The 18,448-nt window shown below is 48.6% G+C and overlaps 2 protein-coding genes across 4 annotated transcripts in view; one reads left to right on the top strand and one right to left on the bottom strand.

Moving 5' to 3' along the window:
• The window catches only part of LOC135401553 (myosin-VIIa-like), a 66,573-nt gene that overhangs the window by 20,187 nt on the left and 27,938 nt on the right, over window positions 1-18,448 (top strand). For both annotated transcript variants that reach the window (XM_064634020.1, XM_064634019.1), the window contains exon 2: window positions 1,427-1,533. In XM_064634020.1, the coding sequence (XP_064490090.1) occupies window positions 1,427-1,533 (107 nt within the window). The remainder of the gene's footprint in view (window positions 1-1,426; window positions 1,534-18,448) is intronic.
• On the bottom strand, window positions 13,013-18,320 carry LOC135401554 (uncharacterized). 2 transcript variants are annotated; one of them, XM_064634021.1, is made up of 4 exons: window positions 17,921-18,320; window positions 15,063-17,225; window positions 14,136-14,397; window positions 13,013-13,540 (listed from the first exon to the last, which is right to left on the bottom strand). In XM_064634021.1, exons 1-4 carry the CDS (start codon window positions 18,161-18,163, stop codon window positions 13,041-13,043), a joined length of 3,168 nt encoding a protein of 1,055 aa, XP_064490091.1. In that variant the 5' UTR covers window positions 18,164-18,320; the 3' UTR covers window positions 13,013-13,040. The 2 variants fall into 2 exon arrangements, with proteins under 2 accessions (XP_064490091.1, XP_064490092.1); XM_064634022.1 differs by having other exon boundaries at window positions 14,166-14,397; window positions 17,921-18,318.

The following is an 18,448-nucleotide window of genomic DNA, read 5'->3' as shown; positions in this document are numbered from 1 at the left end:
ATTACGTGTTCTTACGCGGAGCTTACTTCGCAACGGGGAGTGCTGAAGAAAAGGGGAGTGAGAGAGCGTCCTTTCGCGCTTCACCGCGACCAGACGTGACAAAAATATGTAAACCGAAACCAATTAATTACTGCAACAAATGACCCGCTTCGGTGGCAGATTTTTCTCTAAAAGGTGTCCACTGAAGGTCCCGAAATGGGTAGTACCTATTTTAATGCTGGCGGCGTTTTGCTTTCGAAGTTATCTTTTCACGCGAAACTCGTTTGAATTTTCATTTAAATAATGAGCGCCCCCCACTCGTTCACGCGGTGCGCAGCCTGTAGGTGGTGTCGGACAGATACTTGTAAAAAAAGAAAGTTCTTCGATTGGTGCACCCGTTCGCGAATTATTTACTCCGGGGGATTTAACTTAAACACCCTGTATATATGTCTATCCAACATGTTACCCACGATCGCAGCTCCTTCTATGCAAGCCCTACCTATTTTATCCAGGAGAGACTGTAAAAATAAAAAAAACAAAAATAAAAAATAGAGAAGCATCCCTGGCGTGGAGTATCCAATTTATTCGTTTCGCATAATTTGAAATCAATATTCACAGCCTATCACCAACTTGCTACGCGTATACTTTTGAAAATATGCACGTCTTTGTTAGAACAAGGTTTTCGAGACTGGCTCTTACGCTGGACACTCTCACCGGTGGCTCACTCCAATACTTTGCACCCAGAATATTGAGTTATAATCGTTTTAAAATACGATCGTCTATGATATGCTTGCCACAACGGCGTGAGATATGCGAAATACCAGAGTAAAACGAGTCGGCGAAAATTCGACTTCCTAACCCGGCATTCCCCGTATGTAGCGAACCGTGCTTCTGGCTTTTATCCGCGGAGACTTCCGAAAGTGCCCGTCAGCATATTAAAAGTTGCGGTGACACTGAGGGGTTCTTTACTCATTGAAAAGGTCCTCCGTGCAGGTGGATGGATTTCTCAAAATCCGCCCAATGTTTTATGCATACACGCGTGGCAGGCACATTATTGATCTATGGACGGAGCGAACCGGTTAGACATTAATCCTGAGAAATATCCTGCATGGATCGATGGGTATGGAAATATCGATTTGCTGTGCAACCATCTTCTAAACTGTGCCATCAATTTTTCATACACGAAAAAGCCGTTGTCCGCAGGATATTGCGGTCAGCTCTTCCCTTCTTTCTTTGTCCTTGTTTCCGTCCATGTCTGTAGCGCGCGAGTTCTTGGCTTTCAATGTGTTTTGGGGGCTCAAAACCCCAATCATTGTCGAATTAAATAAAACATTGTTAATTCCGCGACTACTAGTTTGACGCTACACTGTCCCTGTTTCGTCTCCTTAATAAAAAAATAAGAAATACCAAAATCTAAAAAAAATTAAACGTTGCTTTATTTTTTCAGGGCAAGCGATGGAACTGGGAGTCCCCGACATGACAGCCCTCAGTCACATCGACGAGGACACCATCAACTCCAACCTCAGGGCACGCTACCGCAAGGACAACATATACGTATCCTTATCATTTCTCCTCTCATATATCTATTTCTTCAGGGCACGTAACAAGCGCGGGATGTCCCGCTGTCCTTTTTCTGTGTCTTTCAAATACTTCTCCGAGTCCTTGTTCTCTGACTAAAGGAATACACTATCGTGCACGTGAGATCGTACTGTTCATAAATGACAGTACATGCTTTGCTGCCATCCATTCCAGTAATGTGGACTACACGAGACAACGCGTTGTCTACTCCCTTTAACTGAGCGCACTATAGCTGAGCTCTTGTGACGTTCAATAACCGACGAAGGTACCCTCTGTAGTCTCTACTCTGTCTGGACTGGACGAGCATCGCGATAAATCGAGCGAAGGCTGCCATCCTAATTTGTCTCCTCCATCAGTCCAGGATATGAAGTCGCCCAGAGTGCATCTCTCTCTTAACATCGTAGTCTCTCTCTCATTCGATCTCGCATCCATCTATACAAAGTGCTTCTGAAGGCTGAGCAAATGGTAGAGAAAGAGTATATAGATATGCACGGCGGCATATCCAGGCCATCTGTATAAAGTGTCCGTATATAGCGCAATTTCGGCGCTAGCTGTGCGTCTGGGAAAGAGCGACTCATTCGGGCAAAAAGAGAATACGATTACGAGTTTGCGAGACTCTGACTAGAAGCTAGTGACTTTGACAGTGGCGCACATGCCGAACGTGCTTATACGCAGTGCGTGCAAATTGTCAAAGCTTTTGGCGTTCCCTCTTGCGACTCGTAGCGACGATGGTATGTTTCGGAGGTGGTAGCTAAACAGTGAACAGAGAAAGGCTGTCTAACGGTGGCTGTGTGACACTATTCAAGCGTGCAAAGGTTTGTTTCTAGTGACAGGTTGCATGTATGACGAATCGAGCTTCTTTTTGTTGCAAATAATAGCGTTTATGACACTTAAAGTGGTTTACTGATACTAAGCGGTGGGGGATGGGGGCATTAAAGCAGAAGTGCGAGTCTCCTCCTTTTTTATATTTCGTGGAAACCCGTGTCTCCACAACCTCGGGGCGTCATCCCGTCTGCAGTACCCGCCGGGAAGACACAACAAAGCCCAATGTAACGGAAAAGGATTTATTCACCTACATTCCGACAGCTCCTACTGGCAATACTCCTGCCAGCGCCCTCCCCCCTCCCAAACGGTACCCGTTCCACTATCGAACTGAACTGTGTGCTGTCCCAACGACCGGGCAGACGAGCCGTGGCCCCACGTTGGGCGCCAGTTGTGGAAACAAGTGTTCCCACAACCTCGGGGCGTCATACCGTCCGTTCCGTCGCCAAGGAAGACACAGCAAGCGAAAATGCAAACAACAAACAAAGGTTTATTTCATACCGTCAGTACAGAACGGCATCCGCCTCGATCATCTCCAACAGAAAGAATGGCCAATCCCCCTGTGCCGCGTGTTTTTATCAGCTTTTGTCTGACCCCGCCCCCTCTTATCAGCTAGGCAGGAACATTCTGGCCTTAGTAGCTAATGCGCCAGAAAAACCCAAATCAAATCAAATCAAATCAAATCAAATCAAAGGAACATTCTAGCAGCAACGATCGTGGTGCCCCCACATTTTTTACTTTTCGTTTTCCACTGCGGTAGGTTGTGCCACAAATATCGTTCGTTCTTACACAAGAACACTATTCGTATAGTCGAATAGTAGAGCGCGAGAGATTTCTCTGCTTAGCACGCGCTCAGAATCATTTGCATTTCTTCCGAGTGCGAGCGATGTAAGAGAATGAGCGAGGTCAATGTCACCCTGTGCGTCTGCATGACGCGCGAAGGTGCGCCAATAATATGGCCCGTGGTATGACGTCAGCCGGCTCCGCCGAGGGGAGTATGTTGCCAGCGGCGCCATGTCTGTAGAATACGAATTTTCGGTAGCAGTAGCAGATCTTCCCAAATACCATATCCATGCTCGCTTAAAATGCTGTTCGCGTTCAGAACCCCGCATGCCGCCAGGTTCGCCCAAACACAGCGGTAGATTGCAGCTTCTATACGATGTTCCATGAACGGTTGTTTTCTTCTCTGCAAAGTATCCTTCGAACTCGTCGAACCGAGCTGTTCACGTTACCCACATTCGCTACACGCGGCGCAATATTTATTATGGAATTGTGTTTTGCTGCTCTGTACTAATCCCCGTGGAGGTTACCGCCGCCAGGTGGTTTAGCGATGCCATCACCGTCGTGCCGTTTTGTGTAGCAGACGACAGCTGCTAGCAATGATGTGTGACAGTTGCTCGATGCGGCGTTGTTTTATTTTCGGTTTCGTTTCTTTATGGGGCTTTTCTTTTTAATTTTGTTGCGCCGATTGAACGTGATACAGTTACAGAGACGGGTGGGATTTCCTAATACGTTTCTTTCTTTCTTTTATTTCTCTCGTCTTTTTTTTGCCTATTTTTGGCGCGTGTGTTGAACGCAGGGGATGGTTGCGAAGACCACGATAAATATTCCATAAACAGCCACCTGCGTAACGGCTAATTGAAATCTCTTATGTGTTGTTGGCGACTCGCGAGAACGGTACGCGATTTTTCACTGTAACAGCCCTTGCACGGAATCTGAGGTCGTCCAATAAATAAATGTGTTGCGTTTCGTTGCAATAAGGGTGGTTTGCGAGAAAAAGTGCGTCTAATTACGTTACACGGCTGAGCAGGCATGCGCGGACAATGCCGACGCACAGCACAAAGATTGGAATTTTATTGCAACCTTCCAAATTGGGTCAACTCGACGCCTGTGTCGTCGACGCGTCGGATAAAATAAGTTTTGGGGAATGTCTGCGCGGCAGTGGAGTATATATTTCAGGGTCAGGGGAGTAAAATGTGGAGCAGTTGTAGTATAGGGAAATAGAAGCTCCCCAATTAACTCGTTTTGCCCCTTAAAGTGTAGACTTCAGAGAACCTGACATATACAGGGTGTGTGCAGAAAAACATGACCCGCATTTTTACATGTAACTCGTTGTCTACTTAGCCGAGGAACTTTCAGTGGCGCACGACGGCGTATTTATGCGTGCGAAAGCTACAAAAAAATCCTGGAAGCCATACTCAGTGTAAAAAAATAAACAGAGCGCGAAAACGTGGGCTTCCATGCATTAGAATAGGGCGGTCATGACAGTGCATTGTAGTGCATTTCGGTCTCATGAGAGTTATGTGCAGGCACCGCTAGGGGCACTGCCGATGAGCATCCATGTGGGACATCGTTTCGATTTATGCACCGATAGCTCCCCTAGCGGTACTTGAACACAACTCTCCTACGTACACTATGTTGCCCTTTCACATACACCCTGTTGTCCGCCATGTTGCCCTATTCTGATGCACGGAAGCCGACGTTTTCGTTGTTCCGTTTATTTTTTAAGCTGGGTATGGCTTCCACAATTTTTCTACAGATTTCGCACGCATAAATGCGCCATCGTGCGCCACCGGAAGTTCGTTAGTTAGGTAGGCAACAAGCTATGTGCCTAAATGCGGGTCATGTTTTTCTGCACACACACCCTGTATATTACTCAAGAGGGAAACAAATTAAGGCAAGGTCAACACGTACACCGCTGTCTGCGTGCTGCGTCTGCGCCGAAGAAAAATACCGTAATAGTAAAAGCAATACCATTTGCTGTGTTCGGTCTGCTTCCTCCTATTGTATTTGAGAAGAACATCTGGGGACGGCGAGGACCCTCGCTTGGCGCGATGCGTAGAGTAGGTTGATGAAAGAGGATCCCTGGTGACGCAACGAATTTCATATGGCAAAATTGCAGACGTGGCATGTGGTCCCCAGGCTTCCATTTGTCGCTGCGAGAAAAGTAATGAATAAAATGGCGACACGTGGCATGTACGCGTATTCTTCACGGTGGCGTTAGCGCATGATGTCGCCTCCTATAGCGGAAGGCGCCTTGCTTGGTGGTTAAAGAATGAATACGACAGTCTGTATGCATAGGCTACACGTATACAAAGACATCTTTTAGTACGGTGGCAGAAGTAACGGAGGAACGGTTGTATAGAAGTTTTCGGTGCAGTTGGCAATGAATTCCGGGGCACTTGTACAGAACTCCGAAGTGCGTCGCGTACAGAGTAACGTACAGCTTGGGACAAAAGTTTACGGAACACAGCACAGCCGCCTTTCTGCATCGGAGCGGCCTCGTGCAAGCTGTCACGAAGAGGTCGAATAAGAAACGGGTGACCGGCTATTCTATCTATCTCTCAGTATACATGTCACCTCCTGTATACTGATGGTGTTTCGCTCCAATGGAGAAATGCGACACCCCGGTGTTCCGTAAACTTCTGTCCCAAGCTGTACATACTCTGCGACACCATGCAGGACGACTTGTCCTTGGGTTTCCTCTGTTACTGTCTGTCTGTCTTCCTGTTCTAGGTCCACATTTATGTACCACGAACTTGCGTATTCGTTTTAAGATACTGTAAACGTATTTTTATTCGCGATGTAGTATTAATTTTCGCATTTGGGAAGTTGTTCGCGAGTATTTAATTTCGCGATTCCTGGTCTGTTTCCTTCCGCGGGATCAGTGTCAAGCTGTGTTCGCGAGTACAATTTTTCGCGATTTTTTAGCGGTCGCGAAATTCGCGAAAATTAATACACCGCGAATAAACATACGTTTACAGTATATTTTCCGAGGGCAAACAAGATGTGTGCTCGTTGTCATAGAGTTCATTCTAAAGGCATTCCGTGAGGTACCTTCAGCGCATGCGCATTGCAGAGAACCGCATTGTAATGAATCTCTCGACATTTAAATTTGCAGCCCGAAACGGATATTTCAAATCAACCAGCGAAAAAAAGTGCCGTGCTCAGAAACTCTTGTCCTCAATCATATTCAGTCGGGGAAAGAATTTTATCGTCATAGCGACAGTCAGGATTCGAACCTTGGGCCTCGGCGTGTAAAGCGCACGTTGATCCCTTGCACCACCGAAGCGAACGTTTTCAGCTTCGTACTTACTCTGATAATGTCGTAGCAGGTTCAGTGAGTTTCTGCCCCTCTCTCGGCCGCGGCGGAAACTTCGCTTGGGGGTCCGCCGGCGGTCGGTATGCTGCCGCAGCCAGCCAGTGCTGCCAGCGTTGCCAGAAAAAATATTTCAGGAGGGTTGCTGTGGGGATTTTACATAGGAAGCGTTTCACCTGCGTTTCCCTCTCCCAAATAAACTACCAAATGTACGTTTTTTTTTTTTTTTTTAGGGGGGTTGAATCTCCCCCACCCCACCCCCTACGTCACTGGCCAAGCGATATGACTTTAAGTGGCGTAGCCTGAATAATATTTCTGGAGGGGTTCTATGAGGTCTTTACATGGGGGAGGAGGATTTCACCCTCGCTACCTTCTCCCAAATGGACAACCAAAGGTACAATGAAAGAACTGATGTTCTGAGGCTGGGACAACATAGAAGGGACAAATACATACAAGGCCTCAATTTGCCTAAGACTCCTACAGCTGGCTAACCTTTTCAGTGACTTTCATCTTACATCGCCAAAGGTACGATTCCGGAGTATTTTCGACTCCTCCTCCCCTCCCCCCCCTCTCTCTCTCTCTGTACGTCACTGGTTCTAGGGTGACCTGTGAAGTGACTGAGGGTTACGCAAGGAAATGTTCGGGGACGTGGTCAGTGGTTCATAATGAACCCTACTATTACCTGCCTGTAGTTATGCCTGTTCTACTATTATCTGCCCACCGACCTGTTTCACTGGCATGGCTGGCATCTTCAAACGAACTTTGTTAAGTTTAAATGCGAAACTTTTCTCTCTTTTTTCCTTTTGTTTAGTAGTACTTAGTTGGTGGTACTATTAGTGTTATTGATAATGTTCGACATTTTCGATACATTACCTGCCGGGAACAAAATCCAACAAACAACGTAAGTGCAAGCCTCAACAGCATCAGTTCGGTTTCCCTGGATCTCATATTCTGCTCGTCTATCTAACTGTGACTGTAAAATTTTGACTACACAGTCTCACACCGATGCCAGTAATCATCTTATATATTCTTCTATATCTTGTATGTACCTAGGCTTCGATTACAAGGCCTGCGCTGGGGTCGTCCAGGCTATATTTACAATTCAATAAGCGTCGGCATTGTGAAAACACGTGAGGTTCTTATATCCACCCGGGCCCGGGCCTAGCAGAATTCTGTATCCTGCTCAGCTCGTACCCAGCGGCGTGCGCCGGGGGCTTTGCTGGAACTCGCAGCACTTTGCAACGTGCGATGAGCAGTCAAAAAGTAACCTTAAAATGGCGGTTTATCCTTAAATTTGCTCACACGTCACGTACACACGTGCACACGTCACGTCACGTACACTCACACTAGTACTAGACGGAGGAACATGTGGAATTAGCGTGACGCAACGTATGATGTCGCAAGGTCATGTCCAATATGTCCGGCCCCTTAGAGGTTTGCACATGAGAGGAAGGAACATATACCGTTATCATTTTTTCTGACCAGCGATGGCCGAAAACCTGGAGGATTATTGGAGGATTAAGACACTGTATGGGGACGCTTGCATGTCGCTTCAGCATGTTTATGGATGCTGCAGAAAGTTGAAGTCTGGCTTCTGAACTTTGACTGCTGGCACGTCGCTCCGGATGACCAGGTTCTGCAGACGTTATCGCCGCAGTAGAGGCGATCTTGCGCGAAAACCGTCGGGGGGGGGGGGGGGGGGGTGGCTATTGGCGAAGTAGACCAAGAATTAAAGACTGTAGACACACCAGAAGCAGAGATCGGAACCGGAACTGAACCCGAACCGAAAACCGGAAAAACCGTTATTTTCTTCGGAACCCGAACCGAACCGAACCCGAACAATTTTTTTGCTTGTCCTGAACCGAACCGGAACTGAACCGAAAAAATTTCACACGGTTACCGGTTCGGGAATCGGTTCAGAGGTGAAATCATTCTACTACTGGCCGACCTTTTTTTGACTCACCTGAAACGATCATCTCACACCTTTTCTCTTACAACCGTGTACGGTGAGCGTAAGCTCGCTTACATATAGCAAAATTACTGTCCATGAACCGGTTAAACCGGGATCGAAAAAAGTAACGGTTCCAATCCCTGTAAATGTCCCGACCGCTGACCGTTTTTTTTTTGTCTGTGTGTGTGCGGGGGAGGCGGTTCTCCCTGAGCCGAACCCGAACCGAACCGATATACCTGAACCGGTTCAAGCTGATAATTTCGGTTCAAATGAGCTAAACCCGAACCGAACCAATATGCCTGAACCCGAACCCGAACCGGACCGAAAAAAATACCGGTTCCGATCCCTAGAAGGTTCATGACGAGCTGCACTGCTGCAAAGTTTCCGCCAGGTGGGCACCAAGGCAGCTCACCGCACCGAACTCAAACAACGCCGCGTGTATGGACATGAGTAAGGCCGTAATATGGAGCTATAAGGCTGAAGTGAATGGCCTCCTAGCTGGTGACAAGCGCTGGGTCCATTATTTCAGAGACGAAGCGAGACAGGAAAATGTAGCGCCTTTCATTGTCGCTGAAACGTACCGCTCCGCGGCGATGCATAACTGATTGCACTGAAATTCACAAGAATGTTTTTCGCCAGGAATTCGCGCATTACAAGGGTGGGCTAGTATTCGCGCATTAGTAAAGCGATGGCCAACGTGCAGTGAACGCGGTGAACTCAGTGATCGAATGATTTTCTCTCTAATTTTGTATTTTCTTTAAATAAAAGTATATTAATGCTACTTTTTGTTTGCGACAAAAAGGCTCGACTCTATATAGCTCCATGTATCGCCCTACATTTTGTCGCCAGGACACATCCTATATGGGTTTGACACGATTTTGCAACCCAATTCTTCTAAAACATTCGCACGCGTCAGAGCTTCACTTGTAACGGAAACTTGGCCAGGAAACTACACAGTGATAAACTCTTCCCTTGAGAGCGAGTTCCGCTGTGGCAACTGTGCTACGATGTCCCTGGAAGTAGGATAGGAAAGATGCTGCTGGAGGATGCTGAGCCGACAGCCCTATACGTATTTTTTGTTCTTCTTTTCTCTCTCTGTCTCTGTCTCTCTCTCTCTCTCTCTCGATTATTATTTTTTCTATGGCTTTCGTGACTCAAGCCTGGAATATCGGTCAGCTGGTGGATTAGATCGATAGCCTGTTCCTGAAATACTTCGTCGTTTCGCCGAATGCCAGTGGAAGCATTGGTGAAGCGATCTGAAGCGAGCGTGATCTGTGACAGAACATGTTTGTAAGTGCTCAAACGTCGCCATGCCAGTACTGAACAGCTGTTTCGGCCTGTATTGGCATCGGAGCGGAAGACCAGCCACGGCCTTATTGCGCCATCGTCAGCAGTACGCAGGCAGGCAACGTTTGAGCGGATGGCGCCAGAAGGTCACGTAGCACGTGATTCCTCCTGTCAGGGTGTGCGACTCACCACTGAAAGCCCAGTGCAAAGCCAGTGAACTATGTAAGGGAAAAAATTAGTCGGAACTCTTTAGCTGCACGTATAGTGTATGTTTGCAAGTGCTTAAACGTCGTCATGCCAGTACTGGACAGCTGTTTCGGCCTTATTGTGGCATCTTCAGCAGCACGCAGGCAGGCAGCGTTTGAGCGGACGTTTGTGACAGAACATGTATTCCAAATGTTCCAGAGACGTACAGCCGTTGTCAGACATAACTGAAAAGCGCAAGAGCGTGCACTTCGCAGATGTCAGCTCCGTAGAGCGTTAGTTGCCGGGCTTGACACTATGTCGCAGCCACCGTGGTCGCAGCACAGCCAGTGGTGAGCGCGTGAGAGCATGTCGCCGACCTTGCGTGGAACGAAAGAAGTGAGGCGTCCATCTTGAGCGATCGGGTGCCTGGCCGGAAGTGGTCGTCGGGCAGTGCCATGTATGCCAAAGGGAGTCTGGCGATTAGGAGGAGTCTAAAAAAAGAGGTTCGACCTGTCAATCAAACTTAGGCGCATTTCATTGGTTACCGTTTTCCATGGGAGCTGCCATGACACCAAATTTTCTCCAAGATGGAGGATGGTGCTTGGAACGTCGAAGCGGAGATTTCGTGACAAAAAATTTTCACAGATTACTTTAATTTCGTACTGTGAGTATATATCCTCATGCACGCATCTGCAAAATCAGCTTTAACTTTAGCCACGCCATCATTATTTACGCGAAAATGGGATGTTTCGTCGCTAACGTTAGGCCTATAGTTAAGACCGTGATATACAAAGAAAATAGCAAGAAGGACGACCCTTATACGTAGGATTTTGCATTATATAATTGTATTTTATTTTTACATAATCTTTGCTCATTTTTTATCCGATCTACTTACATTACGTGATTTAAAACTTCATACCAGCAGTCGTCTGCTACGAAGAGGCGATTGTACCGCTCTCCTGGCCAATCACTTCTGCCAGCAACCATTTCTGCAATTCTGAGCCTTCCCAACATGCCTCTCTCCGTGCAGATGGCGTTGATAAAAGTGGACGCAAAATCCGTCGTTTTGGTCTGTCACCAGTGATATCCGTTTCAATCCGTATCAATCGAGTTTCTCCAAAATGGTGGCTCCCAGTAAATAAGGGTGAGGTATAAGTACTGGATGGATGTAATAATAGACAACTGCATTTCGACCTGTGATTGGCTAGATCCCTCAAAGAGGGGATGGACCTTCAGGTATAGGCAGGTCCCATTCATGGCCAGACTCCCTTTGGCTTACTTGGCACCGGTCGCGGGCACAGCGAACGCCACATAGATACAGAACGCCTGCTTAATGCCACCTCTCCCTGCTTCGCTACGTGGACATATAGAAAGTCAGAATTCGTCTGCTGTTGCGAATCGCTGTTTTGCGAAACTCGGAAATGATTGCAACTAACCTGAAACCTGTAGACAAAAAGCGCAACACGCTTTTCAGAAAATCAGTCTTAAGGAAGGTTTCCCATCTAGTATGCGGGGAAGTTCAATCACTACTCGCAGACGACGGTGGTTCGTCAACAACGACCGCTTAAAACACGTTCATGATTGGCTACGGCCGTTGAAAACACGATCCTAATTGGCTGACTCTTAGTTCTTACGTCACGTCGACGAGTAAGCAGGCTCTCTCTATCTAGGTGGTTGTGGTACAGCCAACGCCACCTAAATGCAGAATGCCTGCTTAATGCCTCCTCTCACCCCTTCTCACGTGCACATATAAAGTCAGGATGTCAGCCAATCGCTGCAGACGATCGTACTTGGTGGTCTCTTAATTGTTTACGTCATGTTGTTTCAGCTAGTAGCCAGAAAGCCCGACGTCGTGGCTGCGGAACACACTGGATTCCCTTCTAGAAAACGCTGTGGTGGGCGCGGTTCTTAACACGCACAAGTGCATGGACGTGCGTGGGTCAAAGGGTTAGGGCACAGGCGAGCTGGTACTCATTCCAAACGGTAAAACCCGAGACATGACGATGGGTGTCGCATACCGTACCATCTTCCTTACTTCCTAAAAAAGAAATCTGTCCTGGGAATAAATGGCCCAAGATACGCTTAATTTCACTGTTTTGAATCTCATTCGTAACACTATAGGACCCTTTCCTATTTTAAGCCACTGTTCAAGGGTTTCCTCATGTTCTACATTTGGTTGCTCTCACCGACATCAGGTTCGTACATGTCGTCTGCTCGTGGACACGTCTACTAATCTCCTGTCACTTGCACTGAGAAGCGCTAATTGACTAACGGCAATTAATGTTCAGCCCCTTCAAGGCTTCTCAATGAAATATACTGTTCCGCACACCTCTAGTGACACCGGATATTTCGGTGCGAAGCAGCGCGGAGCAGGGGGTGCTATGACGTTAGCAGACGATATTTCTGTCGTCTGCAAATTGCCAGCCACGGGGAATTTGTGCGCGAGCCGGCCGCCGTTGGGATATCGACCGCCACGCTTTTCGCGTTTGCCTTTTTGAGACTAGGCTTCTGGAAGCGCGTCATTTATATGTAGTTTTCGTCCTTCTAGGTGATGCTTCGGTTGAGGTCAGAGCTCCCAATAAAATTAGATCGGTAAAGATTCACCGAAGCATCAGATCAAAACCTTGCTTTGTTTGATTTGTAACGTGGCTTTCTTACATCCCACCCGGCGTCGAACAATAAAAATTTATACTAGCTCTCAAAACACAACAGTACGCTAGCCAATGCGCCACTTGTAGGTAGTCGGCTTTCTTATCGTACAGTACTGCGGCCTGTAACAGCGTGGGACTCTCCCTGTTTGTAAACAAATGACGTCAGTGTTCGACAGCGCCACCAATTTGGTAGAGTTGAACTACGCTCGAAGCTAGGGGGCGAACAAGGTCGCGCCCGAAAGCCACGGTCTTCAAGCGATTAAGATGGTCCCTGAAAGGGACTTTTCTTTCAATAGGAGGCGGTGAACAAGTGCCCATTCGTGGAGCCTAGCCCTCCCCTTCCGATTTGTTTCGGTTTCAGTCTGTCTACCAACGTCAAGATGACGTTGACACTGCTCACACAAGCAAACGGACGTGGCTGCGCTATTTGATTAGTTTGTTTAGTCAGAATTTTCCCTCTATAGAGACGCCACCACACATGCTGCCTTTATTCCATCTGTTCTTCGCTGATTTTGGGCAAAGCTGGCTTCTGCAGTGATTTGATCGGCCTCGGATGCATCTCGTCGAACACCAACAGCTCAAACTCGCTCTCAGACCTCGAATCCGAGCTCGACCGTACTCGAATCCCAGGGGACCCCGCCAGCATTCCCCCTCGACCCGCTTCGGTCTCTGCGCTTCGCGTCGACGACGGCTCGTCGACGAACCCGAAGAACTCCCGGCTGATCTTGATATCTTCGTCGCAAAATGACAGTGGGACTTCAGTGTGAAACCCCCTGCCGAGTTCCGGTGACGGCGGAGGCACAGGCGTGCCCGTTTCGTTGAAGACTCGTTGTGGTGTTTCGTCCGGGACGTTGAAGAGGGTGCGCCGGTGCGGTAGGGAGACATACTTGACGGCTCTGCACGGCGTTAGTGCTTCGATGCCCGCGGGCGTGTCCTCGTCGCTATTTCCAAAGTGAGGTAGAACGCTCTTGAGTAATTCGGCTTGCCCTGGATAGATACGTGAAGTGATCCACAAAACAAGTAGTTCGTAGCTATGGTTGTACAATGTTAATGTTGCCCAGCTCAAGAGGAAGTCATCGTGCTGCGATATTGCTTGACGACTGCGGGAATCCCACGTTATGAAAATATTTATTTGCTAGTATTGTGGGGAAGACTCATCGCCATCGCCGGCCCCGCGCGGGAATTTGAGTCTTCTCCGCGGTATGTATGCAAGGTATACATGTACCGCCCAGAAGGCAAAGGTACACATGTTAGCAACACGACAGCTCCCATTGGCGGAGAACGCGAGTCCTTTCGGAATGCTCTGCCATACTTCGCCAACGCCTTAGACTTAGACTTGCGCACGGCGCCTCCGAGTCATAACGTAGTGCACCCGCAATGTTTCAAACTGTTGCTTATACACTGATCTTGTTGCGAAAATACTGGTGAGAGAGGGCTCACGTGACGAGCACATTTGCACGTTTTTAGGACAAACTCGTAAAATATTCGCGTTAACAACTACAACGTGAATGGATAGCATATCTCTGCCATTACCGACCTCTGCACACGCTATTCTTTGGTATACATCTCTCGGTACACTTACGAAGAGAAACCGAAGTAGTTGACCCCTCACCCATTAGCACGCTCTCTGTGATTCCGAGAAGACTTTGGTCGTCCATGTCGAAATCATTCTCGTTTTCTGAAGCGAGAAGCGGACGAAGGATGGCTGAGTCTTCGGTGAGGCCAGCTGCCAGATCCTCAGTGTCGAAGTCGTACCGGTCAACGGGGAAGTAGCAGCGGGAGTTTGCTGTCGTGTGCGACGTGTGGCAGTCCAACGGCCATGTTTCAGGGTCTGAGCCTTGGAACTGTGAAACAGTGTACCGTTCAACTCTTTTCGTTCCAAAGCCCTAATCCTAGCGAAAGCCCTTCGATAATTTGCCAATCACTCTACGCTGGAAGTATGTATCCTACACTGTACTTTCTATTTGAATTACGCGAGTTATGTAGTTCTTTTAGCACCGGCTGATGAATGGTACCCTCGTACATCTCGCTTCCCAGGATAGAAACCCCTTGTAGAAACGCAGGGGAACGAGCAAGTAAATTCTGCAATGGTACCAGTCCATAGGCACGGCAACGGACTTCTTGTCTAAAGTATTTGCATTTTGGCGCGAATGATGGTGTCGCGCTTTCGAACCTTCCGACGCACACCGTACATACGTGTGGCACACGCTGTACATTATATCAAATGCCAAACAAGCACAAACGCAATGCAGGTACCCTAGTACTCTTGTACAGCTCCGGTCAACCTTAATAACAACACTGGAAAAAACGTGGCCTCGTTCTCAAGCGCGATTACAGCAACCCTTAGGAACCCTTAGGTTGAATGTACCAGCTTCACTCATGACTGGAGTTCGGAACAGGTGCCTTAACTTACTTCTTTGACATTCCGAGAACATGAGACGCTTCAGGGTCACCCACCCAGCATTACGTTTGTCGCACCGCACGAGTAGAACGTTAAGAACCAACGCACCTGAGCCGAAGTTCTTTCCGTGACCTTCGACTTCGGGGGCAACTCCTTCTTCGTCTCCCCTCCGACGTTCCTCGTACATTCACTTTGTAACATCCTATGCAGCCCTCTTTTCCTAATCACGGTTTTCATTTCGCCCTCCTCTGTTTCGGAACCCGAGTCCTCAACACTGCTGCTGCTTTGCATCCCCGCGTTCGTCGATGCGTCGTTGCCGTCATGGTCTGAAAACAACGCCCGAGTCTTCCTCCGCGCTTTCTCGGCGCTCAACCGGCGACGAAGCACGTCGTAATTTCTTTCCGGCTCCGTGCCGTCAATTGTCCTTTGCCCGTCCGACTCCTGCTTCAAGAGAGTCTGCCCACTTTCAGCGTCCGTGCCGTTCCCTTCCATGTCCTTGGCTTTTGCACCTTTCTCGTAGAAGAACGGCGTTTGTGAACGCATGAAGTCCGGCACTGTGTTGAACACTTGCACGGGGAAGACGTTCATGACGTGCTCTTGGGTTATGTCCTGGTGTCTGGTCACTGTGGCGTCAGTCGCTTCCCTCGTGTGTTCCTCGGACCCGCTGTTGGCTTGCTCGCTGCAACTCCGCGTTGACGTGAAGCGGTCTATGTCTCCGCTAGTTACGTTGGCAACGTCAGCTTCGTCGATAGTCGTGAGCCCATCGTACATTTTAGAACCTTCGATCAAATTGTTGTTGTTGTCTACCATTTCAAACTGAGCGCAATCCGGGTCATAGAAGTACGAAATTTCTTCAATGGGCCGGATTGGTTCGGGCATTTCGAACGGTGTGAAGATCGGTTGAAAAGCACTCTGAGAGTGCCGCTGGAATAACGCTTCGGGGTTGTCGACTTGAAAGAATTTGGCTTCTAGATTGGACAAGTCATGCATGGACTTCATCTGAACTTCGCCGTCCGGTGTTTCGTTAGAGATATTCGAAAAGAGAAAGTTGATAAAAGATTTTTCATCGACGCTAGGATGAATGGTGCTGCCGGAGAATTGGATTAGGGGCTCTTGCGGTCCGCTCATTTCAGTTACAGGTTCGAATGGGGAGATGAAGCGCGGAGTAAAAGGATTTTCTGCGCACTGAAGATGTCCCATATCGGGGCGTGGTTGTATGTCAACCAGAAGGTCAGTCGAGTATATCCGAGGTTGGCTCCTGTCTGCGGACTCCGGATGAAAGACCGACAGTTCGTCCACTGTGGTCAAGGGGAACTCGAGTGCGTACGTATCGTCCGGATGACTGAAAGAGGACGTGTCTCCTGGCATCTGCTCAGAGGTGGTGACCAGTTGCAACATTTCCTCGTCCGTATCATGTGCCCCTTCCATAACGGTGCAGTAACTGGCTAGCATAGTCGACTGTATGTTCTGCATGTCGTACAACGGGTCCATAACAGGAACTGGTGCCTCGACGGACTGCGGATTGAGCTCAGCGGTGGCGCTTAGGAGGTCGAGGTTCTCGCTTCCAATTTGTTGCAAAGTTTCATTTTCGCATTCTTCAAGAGTGCTCAAGGACGTCTGTTCCTGCGCACTCTCTTCAGTAGACTCTGACGTCACGGTGGAAAGGCAGCCGCCTTGCCACGAGCTTTGCGACGTCCGCGTTGTGCAAGAAGTTTGCGTAGTCTTCGTTACTCCAGACGTTTGCGACGTTCGAGATTTAGTGCACGGCGTCTTCTCGCCGGATGTGGAACTGTCTTCGGAGAACCGCGACGCAGTAGCCGCGGTCGTAGCGTTCGACTCGGCCCAGTTCGTATCGGTCGACGAAGAACTGGAGGCGGACTCACTTTGCTCGCATGTCGTCTGGGTTGCCGTCGACGATATGTCATCGCAGGAAGACGTGCCCACGCTGATACCGTATATGGTTTCGGACGTCTGAGATGACTTATTGGCTGCTCTGATGTACAAGTTACTAGTAGAAGTCTGAGCTGCTTTGTCGGCGCAAGAATGGCTGCTGCTGTGATAAGGAAGCTTCGTAATATGTTGATTTTTAATGCACCAGTACGCGGGCGTGCCCGTTGTTGCATGGTTGTCCACCTGGAAGGTGACAAGGCGACCCTTCACAGTCCTGTCTGCAAGGCCAGGATCGCTGCTGCGTGCGGGGACGATGGGTGTCTGCAACGGGACACCTTCAATGCCGTTCAGTGTTTCGAGCGAGAGGTCCATGAGATGTTTCTGCAAGAACAAAGTGGGGAAAATGCATGCATACGGTGCTGTGCGGTCCAGTATGTGTGTCGTGCGACGCTTGGCAACAACGCTAGCAAAGCATAACTGAGCAAGAAATTGAAGATGCTGACGGGTGAAGACAATGTGATTGCAAAATCACCAGCTACGCAGCACGACGTGCTGAAAGTGGTGGAGGGGGCTACCAGGGGGCTCCAGGGGGCTACCCATTGCTGGGAATGAAGCACCACACTGCGAAGACGCCTCTGTGCCACAATTACCATGTGACACTGGTTGGCTGTCACGGTGACGGTGATTTCTTTTCGAAACACACAATTCGTTTTTTTTTTGTTTTTTTTTTTGTTTTTTTTTTGTTCAACGGCTCTTTTACAACAAAAAGACCATGATAGGTTATTGATGTGGTTTAGTTCTGACAATGGCTTTTCTTTAGGGAAACCACATGCGTGCATAAAGAATATGCCCTATTGTCCCGCTAAATGCAAAATTGCCGGCCTACTAAGTCCGATAAGAACTAATGTCAAACTTAATCGGGACGTTGTGCTTATCGGTCGGTCGCATCATATGTCCTGTGGCATTGGTTTCGCGGCAGGGGGTGAAGCACTGAACTGTCTCTTCCAGTACAGATGTGCACGTTGTATCTCCGTACGTGTCTACAAGGGACTACGACAAATTGGAGAATCACATACCCCATTCGCTGGCAGCTGTCTTTCCGGTGGCAAAATGTCCCCGTCGAATGCTGTGATACTCTTAACGTAGTCGATGATGACTTCAGACGCGAAGTCGGCAGCAGTGGGAGGTCCAGCAGCACCCGTCATGTCTTGAATACAGTCCATGAGGGCGCCCAGGAGGTCTACCTCGTCGGAGTACTTGGTCGTTTGCCCGTCATCGGGAACGCCTTCGGCGGGGTCTAGCCCTGCCAGGTCCATCATGGCTCTCGGCAGAGGCTTACAGGCAGGTGGTTTGGCCGACCGGGTTTTCCGGGCGCCTCGCCATCACCGCGGAGCTTGCCGTTCCGAAAATGCTGGCTGTTCACTGGACGCCCTGCGCGTGCTTCCTCATGCAATTTTAAACTTTATCATCTTTTCTTTGTCATTCGCACCCTGATGTTCCTGGTACTGTCCTATAGACACTTAGATAACACGTGACTTTCGTGTTTCCTCCAGCTCTCTGCAGAAACGTCGTCGGCAAACGAAATTACATATCTGATTGTTTGG

Source organism: Ornithodoros turicata, chromosome 7 (genome assembly GCF_037126465.1).
Source record: "Ornithodoros turicata isolate Travis chromosome 7, ASM3712646v1, whole genome shotgun sequence".
NCBI classification, from domain to species: domain Eukaryota; kingdom Metazoa; phylum Arthropoda; class Arachnida; order Ixodida; family Argasidae; genus Ornithodoros; species Ornithodoros turicata.
This window is presented reverse-complemented; position numbering and strand designations above follow the sequence as displayed.